This window comes from Lytechinus variegatus, chromosome 1 (assembly GCF_018143015.1).
Source record: "Lytechinus variegatus isolate NC3 chromosome 1, Lvar_3.0, whole genome shotgun sequence".
Taxonomy (NCBI): domain Eukaryota; kingdom Metazoa; phylum Echinodermata; class Echinoidea; order Temnopleuroida; family Toxopneustidae; genus Lytechinus; species Lytechinus variegatus.
The window spans coordinates 23,632,840-23,648,934 of NC_054740.1; the positions used below are offsets into that span (position 1 = coordinate 23,632,840).

A 16,095-nucleotide genomic window follows, 5' to 3' on the forward strand; every position below is an offset into this window, starting at 1 on the left:
TATTCATGCTTGAGCGAGCACTGACCACTGAAACAAAGGGTATGAAAATTAGGGTGGGCCGGAATTAGCCTTCCAATTTCTTTCAGGTTTTTATGTTTGGTACTTGCAAAGTTGAGGGTTATTTGGTAAATTAAAGATCAGTATGTTGTTTGTGAAAATTTAATGCGTAATTAAATTGAAATTTAATGCATGAGTGATCATGAATTGCAATTTTTAGTGCAGCATTTTGTCTTTATCGTGTGGATTTCAACAATGTGTTCATGACACTCAGGAGAAGAGGGGGTAATATGACTCAGGTAGGTGAAGTACATTGATGGGATAAAGGTCAACAGAACATTTAGCAACCCCTTCCTCCATCTCTACCCCCTCCCCATAACTTCTCTCCTCCTGATAGACTAAGCTTGGCTAGGCTGGGCAGGAATTAGCCTTACAATTTTCTTTGAGAGGTTAGTCCTTTGGAACTTACAAAGCTATAAGGGTGTTATGCTATTCATGAGTGAGATAAGTTATGGTTTCTTAGGCAAATTTCATTGAGTTACTAAATTGAAATATAATGCATGAGTGAACAGGAATTGTAATTTTAGTGTAGCATATTCATCTTGTGGACCTCAGAAGTGTGTTCGTGAGAGTCAGAGTATGCTAAGACTTGGTTAAAACCGGGTATTCCTCTTCTTTTTGTCCTTTTACAAGTTAAAAGTCGTATGTACCCTCTCGTCTCCTCCATTTCCCAGCCACCCCCCCCCCACTTTCTCTGTGTCACTTCCTGGATTGTAGCCTATTCAAAACTTAACTGCCAAGTGATTGGTGGCTGATGGTCAGTTTTTTATTGAATGATTACCAATAAATTTTATGATTATGATGATTAATGAAGTAATTTACTGAAAAAAATGAATGTTTGATTGATCACATTGCAAATTGAATGAGTTGATTGACTAATAAATTGTTGATTAAATGATTGATAGGAAAAAGTTGATGCCCCAATTCAGAATCAATCATTAAATCAACATTCTGCTCTGGACTTCACTCGTACATGACAATAGCCATCAGTCTCTCAACAGGAGGGGAGGGCGGGAAAGAGGGAAGAGGCAAGGGCTGAATGTTCCGTTGACCCTTATTCCATCAACAACCTTCTCACACTGAAGTCCTATCGCACCCCCTATTCTCCCGACTCCCATGAACACATTGCTGAGGTCCACATGATAAAGTTGAAATGATGCCCCAAAAGAGCTCCAAATGATAGAGTTTGAAATGCTGCACAAAAAGTGTAATTTATGTTCACTCATGCATTAAAATTCAATTTAATAATCTAAAAAATTACTTAAGCAACCAAAACTGGTCACGTTGATCATTTATTTATCACAACGCCCTTAACTTTGCAAGTTCGAAAGGATTTGCCTCTCAAAAACTGACATAAATTGGAAGGCTAATTCCAGCCCACCCTAATTTTCATACCCTTTGTTTCAGTGGTCAGTGCTCGCTCAAGTATGAATAGTTTTCCAATTTTTTGGTGTCATTTGAAAGTTGACTTTATTGGCTTTCCATATATGTACGTCTTTTTCCCCAAAGTGCTACATTTTTTATTGGGCAGCCATTTCAAAAGTGTATAGTTTTTTTTGGGACGCACTGTAGTTGGTCATTATCTTGTTTCTCAGTTAGCAGCTGCGATTAGCAAACGATAGGCGCAGGAAATGGCTGTTAACATGAGCGGGGGATCTGGGTGGCTTCAGCCCCCACTTTTTTCCGAAATAGTGTACAAAAACGTAAAAATTACCGTTATGATGGGGATTTTCTTTTTTGCATGATCAGCCCCACCTTCGGCTCAACGGCAAGTAGTCTTGTTCTACCACGTAGACAAAACAAGAGTAACACGACTTTCTATCGAATTGTGCATTGCTGTGGAGATCTAGATATTTGATAGGGGAAGGGCATACTTCGACATATTGGTACCCTCACAATTTCTCTCAATTGATAGTACACTGTTCAGACTTTTCTTTTTATCCTCTTTCTTTTATCATCTCCTCATTTCTCCTCCCTTTTCGTTATTAATTTTATCAACTAATTGAAAATCATGGCGGGGGGGGGGGGCGGTGGCCCCTACGTCTCTGGTGCCGTCTTTGTTTCTGTAGAAGCTAGGCAATCAATGTAAACAATAGTGTTAAACCACCTGTTTCTTGACTACTGAAAATCGATTGCAATTGGACGGAAGGCCAATTCAATTCAACGCATTTTAATTCAATCTAGATGATATATTCCATTTTCAGTACAGATCGTCATTTCCTCTATTATACCTCTGTAAGCAACAGCGGGGAAATACCCAAATGAAATTAATTGCACACTCTTCAATATATTTCGGGTTTTTGTTTCGAAATAATTTATGTATTAATGAATGCTGGTGAGCAATTGACCAGTAGGCAAGGCTAGACTAATGTGTTCTGTTCTTATGTAACATATTCATTCTATGTATTGTCTAGGCCTAAATGTTGATTCATCATGATGAATATAAGCATAAGAAAGGATGTATGTCTACTAGGGTGTTGCAAGAAACTTGGTATTTGTATGTAAACTTTAAGTAACTTCAAAGTCATCACTCTGAAAGTACATTCATACCCGTATAAAATAACGTATACCCATTACAATAGTTTGCAAAGTTCAAATATGAATTGTCTTACAAAGAATGAAATATAATATGACATTTCCCAAAGAACCGCCGCTATATGGGTTTCAAAATCACGGATCAAATTCTAATTCAAAATCCTTGTAAATAGCCATGGAAGAAACCGAGGATATTTCCTTGTCGCACATCATAGAGCTTACCAATTTGAACTAAGTTGTCATTATGAAGTGTATACTACACTTAAACATGATTGGTCAGGGCATAAAATATTTATATATAGAGAGAGAGTAAAATTCACAGAGCAAAATGCTGAAAAATTTTCATCAAAATCTGATAACAAATATTAATAATAATAACACACAAAATTTATTAAGTGCTCTAAACGAAAGTTTCAAAGCGCTATAAGAAAGAAGTAAGAAAATGGAATACAAGATATCTCAGTATAAGAACAACAAGGGAACTGAAATTGAAAACACCATTACGAAATATTAATTACGAAGTTATCGAAATTTAAAATTTATCAATATTTTGTGAAAACAGTTATATGCACATAGTCATGAATATTCATTAGGTGGGGGTAATGAAGCCACATCCCCACTTTCCTTCATGTTATTACATGAAATCATAATTGTTTCATTTTTTCATACATGTGTAAATGATGTGTCTCCATTATGATGAAATAAATTGCGGCAATAAATCAGTTGTCATTCCAATTTTTTTAGTTTTTGGTAGAAATATTTTGAATAACCCTAATTTCATGTAACAAAATACAAAAGAACAAGTGGGGATATGACATCATCAGCCCACCTAATGAATATCCATGAAGACATTCCTAGAACTGTTCACCGGAATTATGCAAATCCTTAAAATTCAATAATTTTTAATCAAATTTTCAGCATTTTGCTCTGTGAATATTACTGTTTGTTGACATATAGATATCTCCAGCCTGGACCATCGCCTTAAAGACAAATCTGCATCCCTGTCATATCTTGTTATAAATTCCAAGGATTTATAATAAATCCTGGGGAGTGTTTCAGCAACATGTATTGTCTACAAATTGGCAGATCTGAAAACTTTCCTTGATTCTGACTGCCTGAGAAGCAATGTTACTGTGGTAACTGTCGGATGAAACAGGACTTATCAGATAAATCTTGTTGGTGTTTTATGAAGCTGTTCGTAACTTACGGGCGACTTTACGAACGACTGTTGACCCTTTCTTATGCTATTTGATATATACATCTAATACATGTACCTGGCTTTAGCACCCAAGAAAATGTTCTAAACATGCTTTAAGTTGTGCGTAACATTACGAATTGCTTTTATGATCTAATATCATGTACTCTTTTTATATTTTTTTCATCCAAATATCAAGAAAAATCTCAATAATAATTGGTGAGGATTAAAAATATAACAATAATTTAAAAAGCAAGTTTTAAAAATGTCCGAATCTTAATGGCTTGTCCGAGACACGTGTGGACAGTAGGTTGCCAACTGAAAACTGGTAGAAGCTCGAGTATTTCATGATGATCCCTAATAATCGACCATTTCTGTGCAAGACATGTAAAGGCCTGGTCCCACTGGCCGATGGACACAAAAGGTATTCATAACGGATACAGCGGACAAGTCAAATTTTTGGGTGGCTGCATCCGTTTTCATCCGCTCCAGACAATGGACAAAATCGGTGAACAATGAAATCACAATCGACGACAAAGTATAACTGGAAGGTCTTTGTCGAAAATTGGTTTACCGGAACATTAATTTTGTCCTAAGTTTCGGAGCGGACGAACAATTACAAATATGTTTTTTTTTGTCCAGAGTCCAGGACAAAACTTTTGTCTAGATTCACCAATGTTCGACAAAGACTTCTCCGTTGTTCTTTGTCGTGAATGGCATTTGAAAACTCCTTTTTATGTTCTTGTATTATCCGTCGTGACTTGTGGAAGCGTAAACTCGCTATTGTTGTAATCAACGGACAATTCTGCTGTGTTCGTACCGGGTGTGGGATCAGTCACCGAATGACTAAGATCATGGGTAGATATGAAGATGCGTGGATCTGAAGATGCATTAGGTGCCGATACTGATGCAAAGGCCGAGTCGGGCTCCACACGCCGAGCCATTCTTCTCCTGCACGACAGCGGCATGATGTGCTCAAGGGTCCGCTTGAACGCTTGCCTGAACTGATTATCCGTTATACAGTAGATGAAAGGGTTGCAGGCAGAATTCAACATAGCGAACCAGGTCGACAGGACGTATATCCCTTGGGGAATAGCGGTGCACGACGGGAAAGCGAAGCAAAGCATCGTAATGGTATGCGGGAGCCAACAGATGAGAAATGTGCCCATGACGATGAGCAGAGTGGTAGCAGCCTTGGTGTCCTGTCGAATCTGTTTGGCTCGTTTGGCGAAAGCCTCGACTGTCTTGCGATTCCTGCTCCGAGGCACACTTTCGTTTGGTTCTTTTACGCTATGCTGTGTCCTCATCTGCTTCCGGTGCGCTGATGCGACCCTAAGTATATGCCTGTAGGAGTAGGTCATCAAGCATATCGGGGGTACCATGTTTACAACGACAATGATGACTGTATATGACCAGTCTGTAGACCAGTCGGCAGAGCAGAGATATTCTGATTCGATGTACACGAATTCTGACCAGCCCAATACTGGCATGACACTGAAGAACAAAGACTGTGTCCAGATCCAGACCAGAAAAGCCACTATGCGGCAGGTCGACATGCGCTTTGCATACTGGAAAGGGTACACGATGGCGAAGTAGCGATCGAGTGCTATTGCTCCCAATGTATTGATGCTAGCCGAACAAGCTAAAACAAGCGATGCTCCAATAATGCCACATATGATTTCACCGAATATCCACTTGTTGTATATACAGCTGACCAAAATAGTGGTCATGTTCAGAATAGCGTTCAGAAGATCTGCAATGGCTAAATTGGCAATGAATACAGACGTTTTACTGTGAAGAACGTTTTCCCGAACGATTGCCGCCAGCACAAGTATATTCCCAGCGATGCTCAGGAATATGATTAAAGCCATTGTCAGTATTGACAGTATCACCTCTGCTGTGGATCTATCGTCCACTCGTAGTATACCATTCTCGTTTCCAGTATTTTCTGTCGACACATTCCACGCGAGAAGAGTTTCGGCGCTTCCCATCGCGTCCAGATTGCATCCGGTAGAAGATTCTATCTGCTGTTAGTCACCTGCGCGGGATGAGTAGGAGTCAGTAGCTGTATCTATCTGATGTCAGTCACGTGTGACAAGTGGGAATCGAAAGCTATGTCAATGCTTAAAAGGTTAGTTCGTAAACAGTATCATCTCCATATTCAGGAAAAGTGGTTATAATCATACCATGAAGGTAATGATTTTCCAACTGAGCCTCGGATTTGGTACCTGCCGTAAATGATGACAGCTTTCTGCCAAAACACATCAACATAGTAGGAAGTGCGACTGCTGCACCTTTTCAAATCTTTAGACAAACTGGCATCTGATGTCAACTGATGTAATTCTTCGATATTTATACACAAGCCGGAGGTACCTGCACACCGCTGGACCAATCATTGTCTTGTCTGAAAAATATGTTGTTAGTTTGTATTAACTGATATCGACCTTTTACCAGTAGATCATCGTAAGAAAATGGCATTATTTCAAGAACACCTGGGTCCCGCGATGGAGCTTGACTAACGATCTGGTGTTTCCATCTTCTAATTAGAAACCTTCATCCGGGCACGTGAGAAGAGACGCACACGGACTACTTTGATTAAAATCATGTTTAACATGTTTGAAGCGTCAGTGTCATCATTGTAGAAATTGTGAAATTTAAATTGGAATTTAATTGAGAGCTCTTACCCGATTGGACGCTGGAAAATTCCCGTTACCACGTTAACGACAAGGAAGTTGTCCAAACTATGAAATATCCTCCGTTTATACTCTAAAGTTCTTTTCCGGTTGTCTGCTAAAGATCATGACTACTCTTGCCTCTGTGCCATTTGCAATTTATTGCGAGTTTGCCATGAAAGCGAATATTTCAAAGAAATGTACAAAATTGCACCAAACTGTGCAAGCAGTTAGCGTGTGTTTTTCTCCAACAGCCAACCGGATGATCGCAATATAAACGTGCATACTGGAACACAATCACTGGGCGAATATAAGTTGGGTAGAGTGTCGTCAGCTCGGAAGAGATGACGTTAATTTTACCGAAAATGGCGAAACGTGATTCTTTTTCAATACAATAACGGGATCGATTTGCAGGAGAAAGCTTTCAGATAGGGGCATGGGCGTCCATCCGAACTAGACCGGTTGAGGGGAGGGGGTCGGCAAAATTTTCAATGAGAATGGGGGGGGGGGGGAACCGGGGGAGGACAAAGAAGGCGGTGTTCATAAGGTTTTGTGTAGCATAAGGGTTAACATTCCCTCCCTTACAGTATTAGAAACAAATGTTCGCTGAATAAAACAAAACAGTATACAAAAAGGTCTAACTTTTTGGCATTGTTTCCTAAAGGTGAAAATCTTTCATAATAGATACACAATTTCCTTCAATAAAATAATTTAGAAGCCCTCAGAACGTAAGCGGTCTGCCGGTGTGGGCGTCCCATACAACAAGTCGCCATCTACTATAGACGTCCCCATCCCTTTAATGATTATGAGAGCCTCTGATACCTATCTTATCTACATTATATACATATAGATTGAAATCTATCATGGAATCATTACATCTATACATCTATTACATCTAAATAGATGTATTGAGAATGTACTGGAAATATGATCTGGTTTTATTCAGTTTAAGTGGGTTCATTGGTATAAATGTTTATGGATCTAATTCTTAATGTTGATGATAACGTATATGACTCATGCATACATTGTTTTATAATCACAGTACATTAAATCGATTACATGCAAACATGTATATGTTACTAAATGTACAGGGCTTGTTAGACATACTATAGAAAAGTTAAACAATTTCATCAAAGTGGCTTTAACCAAGATAATGTTATGTAGTTTTTATTTAACTTCCGGTTTTCCTACAAACTCCCCCAATGTCATGTAAGAATTCACAAACCCCCAATACCATTTAACTCCTAAACCTTGACCATAAAAGTCCAACCTTCAGTGACGTCAGCTAACTTCAAGAAACAAAAGTTCTAAGAAGTATGACTCACACTTCCAGCCCCAGTCACTTGCACAGAGCATCACCACACCCCTTATAACAGAAAAAAATTGATAGACAGTTACCTGTAGACCAATCAGATCACCTTTAGAGATTACTCCCACCTTAAATTGCTACACCCCAAAGCTAACGATATAAATAAGACTTCATGATTATGAGAGATAATTATATAGTACTAGATCCATACTCATCTATATAGACTGACTGACTTCAAGACTCAGACGTCCTAAGCTTCAGAATGTTAATATCATGGTTCGAAATAATTATATTTATCGTATCCTATTTTATCTGATTCTTCATTGATATCGTCATGCACTTTAACGTGTAAACTGTAGCTGATAATTATTGATTATTAAATATATACCCTGTGATTTTGAACTGTATAATTTTTTTTCTATAGTTTCTTCATTACGCTTCCCTTCTAAATTATAATTACCGATCCCAACACGACAACAAGATTTGAAAAGTTAGAGTTATGGGTTGTTGATTGCTATATTCAATCATTATTGTTTCCTTATATAGGATTGTAGACAAATATTTATCTAGTAAGTTTGCATGTTTAGTTGAAAAGTTCTTTACTATTGTGTATTCATGGGGGAAAAAACAAGGCAATTAGTTATGCCATAATAATGTTTATAATTATGCTTCGTTGTATGACGGTTTCATGTTTTTTTTTAAGGATGTTTTATTGTATTCTCTCAAATCAAATACACAATCACATTCTATAAGCAATTTGTAAAGACGATTTGAAAAATAATAATGAATTATACAATAAATCCATAACAAATATAATTCTAAAAATTATGCATCAAACTTAAAAAATACTAGAAATTAATACTAATGCGTTTCAGCAATTACAAAATGAAATATTGACAAGATATATGACATGATAAGAGAGAAAAAACGATAAAAGGTGTTGTTCTACCTCCCCCCCCGTCCACAGGTTAGGAGCATTCTCCCCTTTATGCCTATACTCTACATGGAAGGGACTCCAATTCTCCGTATTTTTTTCCTGTGTTTTTATTTGTTTTGTGCTTTTGTCTCTCGTCTCGATCTCCCTATTTATTCCTTAAATTAAGATTTTCCCATTTCCTTAAATGTAGGGACATCTTACCTCTACCTAGCGCCAGCCTTCTTTCTTCCAATTCTTCTTCTTTAAATTTCCTTTTAATTTCATCCATGGTTATAAGCACACCTTTTCCCTTCCTTTAAAGATTAAAAATTTAACAAAGATTAAAAAGTGATTGACTAAACGTTTCTTTCCTTCGTCCTTTAATTCTACACCTACAAGAATTTCCTCCCAGCTTAAATTACCCGTAGAAATGAAACCAAACATCTCCTTACAATTATCCCAAACCAAACAAGCATATTCACATTCCCAAAAAAAGATGGCGATATGTTTCCTCCTCTTTTTTACAATAACAACAAAGGTCATTTTGTGAGATTTAAACGGAACAAGTGATGATTTGTATGAGCAATGCCGTGCAACTCTCTTAATCTACTGTTGCATATAAAACGTTTTTAGATACTAACTTCTCTATTGACAAAATTCTTTTTTTCCAGATATTAATGATATTTCTTCCCTAAGAGAAGCCTCTTTGCTATCTATTTTCATATTTCGTTTCCAGCTGACTGGAAAAGTTTTATAAATTGATTCTATCAAATGAAAATCATTTATGTTTAAACCCTTTTGGAAGTACGAAAATGACCTTAAGTTTCCTTCATAATCCATAATATGTTTCAATCTGTAAATATTTTTTTCATATATTTTTTGGTTAAATATGCACTACCCTTCAATTCGTACAAATTTATTGTTAAAATATCTCAGTTCCTTTAAATGTTTCAGATTTTAATCGAATCTTTCGTCTCTATCCATACTTCCAACAAATCTATGTAAAATTGCGGCAATGCTATCTCCAACAATCCAAGCGAGTAATCACATGAAAATATAAAATTTCCTCCCAGATGTTTTGTGGCATAATTGAAATATTGTTTCCATTTCATTGAATTATTTTCTATTAGTCTTTTAATCCACATAACTCTCTGTGCCTTTATTACCCATTGAAAATTCATCATTTTCAAGCCGCCTTGATGGTAATCTAAATACATCGTTCTTATATTAATCTTATTTCTGCCACCCCACAAATACGTAAAAGCCAACTGATCAAGCTCAACATAAACACATTCTGGAATTGGTGTAAGAGATGCCACATATATGAATTTTGAAAAGAAAAACTGCTTTAATAATTGTATTTTGCCTGTCAAAGTTAAATCTCTTTGCTTCCACCAGTTTAACAACTTCTTTATTTTACTTAATATTTATTTATTTTTAATACAAATTCCGTGTATTACCATTTGATTTCTCTTATTCTTTTGTTTTGGTTTTGATTCAATTTGTTATCATTTACATTATGTTTGTTCTGTTGCTTATTCTATATTGATTTGCTTTATTTGTTTTGTATAGCAAATAAAAACTGAAGAAGGCCAGGGCCGAAAGCTTTACAACATAGTGAATACTTTGCTTCATCCTTGATTCTACTCTACTCTTCACACACACACACACTATATATATACGTATAAGCAAGTAGGAACTTGCAGTTGTGAATTATCATAGACAGATAAATATATTGTAATGTAAATTCCAGATATGATATAAGTTCAGGGTTTGGATAATTGTAGTAAATATTATATCTAATTTGATATTTTTTATGAAATGAAAAGATCAAAATATATTTCTGATGGCTATCAGATGGATCTTAAGAAAAACAATGTGAAACACTTAATCATCAAGCAAAATCCATTTTCAAGAAGGTTGTTGATAAAAGGGTCACCGTGTTGTTGCTGAAAATTAACTTCTACATTATTCGTCACGATGGGATAAAATCTCTCATTATGATTTTAGCAAGACATCCCGCTGCTTTTTCATTTTGCCGTATCTTCCTATAGTAGTGAGTTCTTTTACACCGGGACGCACAAAGCTTTCAAGAACATAGAAAATGTATTGAAATGCCTACCAAATGACAATGAACAGCTAGGAGGTCTTTGTCGAAAATTGAGTAAGCCGGAACGGCAGTGTCGCCCTAATTTTCGGAGCTGAGGAAAAAAATGCAAGAATGTCGTTTGTCCAGAGTTTAGAAAAAAAATGCATTTTTTTATTCATCGATTTTCGAGAAAGACGTCTTGGTTGCCCTTTGTCATGAAAGGCATTAACAATAGATTTTATATGTTCTTGAAAGCGTTCTGTGTCCCAATGCAAAAACCCTTTACTGTCGGTGACTTTATTGTATCGGACTCCTTTCTATCTATTTACTACCTACTTGCTTTCCATTATCTTTCAGGGTTAATTTGTCATAATAGACCCTTGGTAAAGATATAGTTTTCATTTCTTGGACATTTTGGAAACTATCATCGTAAGAAGAAAACGTCACCGAAAATGATGTCGGAGGTTCAGATCACTTTATTAAAAATCCACTTTATAAAAAAGCCGCACAAGAATCGACAAAGAAACCCACCGACAAAATAAAAGGTTTATGGTTTGGAAAACTGCGTTGCTGATTACATGAAGCCTCGGCGGCCAATTTATTCCGTCCCGACAAAGTGGATTAATTAGGGGTCTGGAAATGGTGATATCCTGGTGACACCAGTTTACCTTATTGTGAATAACCACCAAGAGATCATTGGTGAACAGAATAATTTACAAAAATTGAAGAAAAAAAGCCGAATGCTTACGCCATACTATTTCCTCACTTCAACATAACAAAATCATTCATTGTTTGATCGAGAGTTCAATAAGTGGCTTGAATCGCTTAAAAAGAGCGCGAAACTGAATTTCAGCAGAGTCTGCAAAATACTCAAAAATTAAATCACAATTTTGATCTGTGGTCCTTTCGTACATCTTCATTCTAAGCTTGAGCTGATAACTTTTGTCACAAGATTTAATCAAATTCATAGCTTTCGATTTTTCCACCGAATTTTTCTCCCTTAGGAAACGTGGAAATGTCATCGCTTTCTGAATTTGTTTTGCGACTTTAAGACAAAAAAGTCTTTGAACTGTTAAATTACAACGGGCGATTTTAGAACTTTGCCTTTATTTACAAACTAGATTGTGGTACGTGTAATATGCCGCAAATGATTCTGTTTCCTAGTTGCCCAAATTTGATATCCAAAATCATTCCCATTATAATCGAAAATCTAGATCAAACCAATACGAATTAGAAACAGGATACATGTTGTTCTATTTTTGAATCTGGAAGCCTTCGATGACATTCCTTTTACAGATTATTAACGGATTTTAAATCCCCTGAAAAATACGACTCATTGTTAATCAGTTTGTTCCGCAAAGTTATGTCCCAGTCGAAGATGAGTTTCCAGAACATAACATTCGATAATGATTTGCTAGGAACTGATGAGCCTGACCAACAATCTCCATTTATTCCTGACATGCAAGAGGAAGTGGGCTTTGCAAGCATGGCAAGTGTTGGCCGCACCGTTTTGATAAGTGCCTTTGCGGCTATTATCATCGCATCTAACATGGTCATGATCGTAGCATACGCCATCGAGAAACGTCTCCAGACATACAACAATTCCTTCATTCTCAATCTCATCATCAGCGATTTGATGGTTGGACTCTCCCTTATCACCACTCTTGTTACAAAGTGTTACGTCCAAACACCAGTGTGTAGGATCTTCTTGTGCATCGGTAAGGGTTTAGTCGGCGTTTCTGTGATCACCATCGTCGTCATCTGCGTTGATAGGCATCAAGCAACGTACCATCCGATCAAGCACTTCTTGGGCAGAAGCAAAACCAGGGCGTGTATCCTCAATGCGATACCTTGGGTTGTCGCATTCACTTTCTGGCTCTTAGTTGCCCTTTTCGGGCCCCGTTTCGACGCCCAAGCCCCTGCCAGGATGGCCTCACAGCAGATATCAGTTTTTCTGAATCTTCTACCACTGGTTGTCATCGCTGTTCTTTACACCAGAATCCTATACAAGATAAAGAACTCACTTGGGGCACAACGTCTTAACGATAAATTCGATACGAAGCCCAATAATTCAGGATCAGGGATTGATCCTGAGACAGAGTCACCAGACAACTCTGGTTCAGTTCTACAATCCCATGGTGAATCAGAGATGGCGAAGGATGACCGTGATATTGACCGGCCGGAAAAAGGAAGGAAAGGTAAAAAAGTATGATTATTTTCTCAAATTACAACTGATAAGTATTTAATAATCATTTAACTGATATCTAACAAAACATTACAAATAAGTAAACTGATTGATTTATCCAAGATTACTGGATGACAAGATGAATTACAATATTCATGGATTTATGCAACACCATGGACTTCGATTCATCAAGTAATGAAGCATTTAGAAAAAAAAACCTTTTTGCTGTGGGACTATACAAATAGAATTTGCAGTATTATTTGAAGGATATATAATAATAAAGACCAAATAAAGCAAAGGAAAATGTCCTTAAAACCAACAACAGGGAGCATTTGGTGTTATTTTTTTCATAGTTCTCCACCTTCAAACCGAACAATTCCCGTCCAGAATGATCAAAAACACCATAACATTCTCCACAACAAAAACAACAACAGTAATGATAACAATGATAGAAATAATGATTTAGCTCCAGCTGCAAAAGGCACTTGGCGCGTTTAATTACAATCCTGCTGGGTACCCATCTCCCTCACCTGGGTTGGGTGAAGCACAGTTTTGTATTGGAAAGGTCCAAATTTTCGCCCACTCACAGCTACTTTTACAAAAAAATATTCTGCCATTTACGGCACGTCTAGCCCCCTGAAATTTTTTTGGTCGTAATAATGATGATAATAATAATAATAGCAATAATAATAATAGCTGGATTTATAAAGCGCTTTTTGCCAGAGGATACAAAGTGCTGCTATTATTACCCCCGGCTTTAGCTCGAGCTACCATCACCGGCGCTCAGGGCATGCAAGGAATTACTCCTGCCGAGTACCCATTCATCTCACCTGGGTCGAGTGCAGCACAGTGTGAATAAACTTCTTGCTCAAGGAAAATACACCATGGCTACGATTCGAACACACGAACCTCTGTTTCAAAGGCGAGAGTCAGAACCACTAGACCACGACGCACCCGGACTCCATCTTCCCTTAAACTAGAAAATAAAAACTCTCACAGATAACCATGTTAACAATATTTGTGTCAGTCATCCCTCCAATCTTGAACACCGATCGACTCCCATTGTTGAGATGCTCAAATTTAAGCGTAAGCGTGATTGTGTTTCACAATGTGAACACACTGTTGCACATATACTCTGTTCTTTCCTGTAGGAAAGTATCATTTGAATTAATTTGTTTGTGATTATCAATAAAGAAAGGAAAGATTTTGAAAAGTAAGAGCCAATAAACGTTAGGAAGTATAATCATCTCTTATCGAACATCTTCAAAATGGTGAAACCTTTTTTTATGACCTCATTTAAAAAAAAATCTTTCTTGTTTTCAGGCAATCCGGAAGAAGAAAAATCGTGAATCTGATGCTTTTGCTCGCAAAGCAACTCGCTGTGTTTCCTTTATCATCATTTCGCTTTTGATCTCGTGGATGTCCCACACCGCCCTCTTCGTCGTCATTGCAGTTGGTCCGAGTAAGGTCCCTGTGGCCGTTGGTGCATTAATCTGGACGCTTTCCTACATCAACAGTGTCCTGAACCCGATAAGCTATGCTGCCGCACAGCCGCTCTTTCGCCGAACCGTGGCGGGAATGATCTGCAATCCAAAGCATTACTGTTGATTTAACATTCAACATTGGTTGCGTATAATGAGCCCTAATTTATGATGGGCCCAGGCTTAGCTTATGTGACAAAGTCTTTGACCTTTTCAATACATGCAAGTTTGTTAATTGTGATAGATGTTGAAGTATTACATATTCCGAAAATAATATCACATTTCACCCCTTTATTTTCATTTTTCCTTTTTTTCCGTTTCTCTATTTTTCCGTATTCGTGGAAATGTTGGGGGGGGGGGGGGGTGTTCACGGCCCCAACGCCTTCTAAATGTATGCCAGTGACATCCAATATACCTTTCATGCAGGTTGTTATAATCAGCATTGGCGTAACGTAATCCTATTCAAGTTTAGGGATGACTCATGTACATGTATAGTCCACCCTCAACAACATGTTTGCTGCTTCAATTTACATCATTGCCACTCGGTGTCATAAGTAAGGCCAATTGTAATACTAAAACATTTATAATATAGGAAGCCCTGTATATAGAGGCAAAATATTGCTACAACATGAGAATATATAGGGATGCAAACTGAAGCATATCATTATCGCATTATCAGTTGTAACACTATCGTAGACATGGAGGGGGCTGGCGGGAGGCGGGTTGTGTACTTGGTGCGGCTTTGAAAAAAAAACATCCAAGACCAAGACAAATCGAGAACACAAAGGAAATGAAAAGGAATGGAATATGATATTAATCTTTGGAATCTGTCAAAACTTGGCACCAAATAGACTTTCATTTTGAAAACGGCCGAAAGTCTCACTCGTTCTCATTTTTTTCTCTCAATTTCCCACATACGTCACGTTGCAACGCTTCCAAATTGTTTTGCTAATTTCGACACTGACGTCTGAAATTATCCTCCCCACCGTTACATAACTGAAAACTATAATGATATTAATTTATGCAGAGTTCTAAGAGTACAAAATTGTGTCGTATAATTCTTTGCATGACGGACAAAGATTAAAGGCATAATAAAAGCAAATTATATACATCAACGGAAGCTATTTTTATTTTGCATAATTATGATAAATCACATTTTTCCTGCTTACTTATAGGTGTATTTATAATTCTTTAATGTGTATTTGGCTGAATGATGCAATATTCTAAAATAATGACGAGATCACCATTGTGTAAATTGAATGAAGCGATCTAATAGCAGAATTTTCGATTGTGTTCCACAAAATCAATCAATCAATCAATCAATCAATCGATCAATCAATCGATCGATCGATCAATCGATCAATCGATCAATCAATCAATCAATCAATCAATCAATCCAGCCAACCAGCCAGCCATTCGTCTGTCCATTCTCTGTATATCCATTTACCACCACCATCTTAAATAATAACTAAAAGTAGTCATCATCATTATAGGTATCATCATTGTTGTCATCGCCATTAGTACCTCATCATAATAATTCATTATCACTATCGTCATAACCATTATCTAGTCATCATCATCATCATAGTTATCATCAGTGGTGTCATCGTCATTATAGTGATCATCATAATAAGTCATCACTATAGTCATCACCAT

General features: G+C 37.2%; 2 protein-coding genes across 2 annotated transcripts; one reads left to right on the forward strand and one right to left on the reverse strand.

Annotated features, from left to right (window-relative positions):
• Positions 1-4,521: 4,521 nt before the first annotated feature.
• Positions 4,522-5,942, reverse strand: LOC121429853 (tyramine receptor 1-like). Its single transcript, XM_041627105.1, has one exon. It carries the CDS (start codon positions 5,776-5,778, stop codon positions 4,522-4,524), a length of 1,257 nt encoding a protein of 418 aa, XP_041483039.1. The 5' UTR covers positions 5,779-5,942.
• A 5,665-nt stretch (positions 5,943-11,607) lies between these two features.
• Positions 11,608-14,566, forward strand: LOC121429861 (muscarinic acetylcholine receptor M4-like). Its single transcript, XM_041627119.1, has 2 exons — positions 11,608-12,979; positions 14,282-14,566. Exons 1-2 carry the CDS (start codon positions 12,137-12,139, stop codon positions 14,564-14,566), a joined length of 1,128 nt encoding a protein of 375 aa, XP_041483053.1. The 5' UTR covers positions 11,608-12,136.
• Positions 14,567-16,095: the final 1,529 nt, after the last annotated feature.

Coding starts and splice junctions, on each gene's coding strand:
- LOC121429853 (XM_041627105.1), bottom strand. CDS start 5,778: ATGGGAAGCGCCGAAACTCTTCTCGCGTGGAATGTGTCGACAGAAAAT.
- LOC121429861 (XM_041627119.1), top strand. CDS start 12,137: ATGTCCCAGTCGAAGATGAGTTTCCAGAACATAACATTCGATAATGAT. Junction 12,980..14,281: donor AAGGAAGGAAAGGTAAAAAA/GTATGATTATTT, acceptor TCTTGTTTTCAG/GCAATCCGGAAGAAGAAAAA.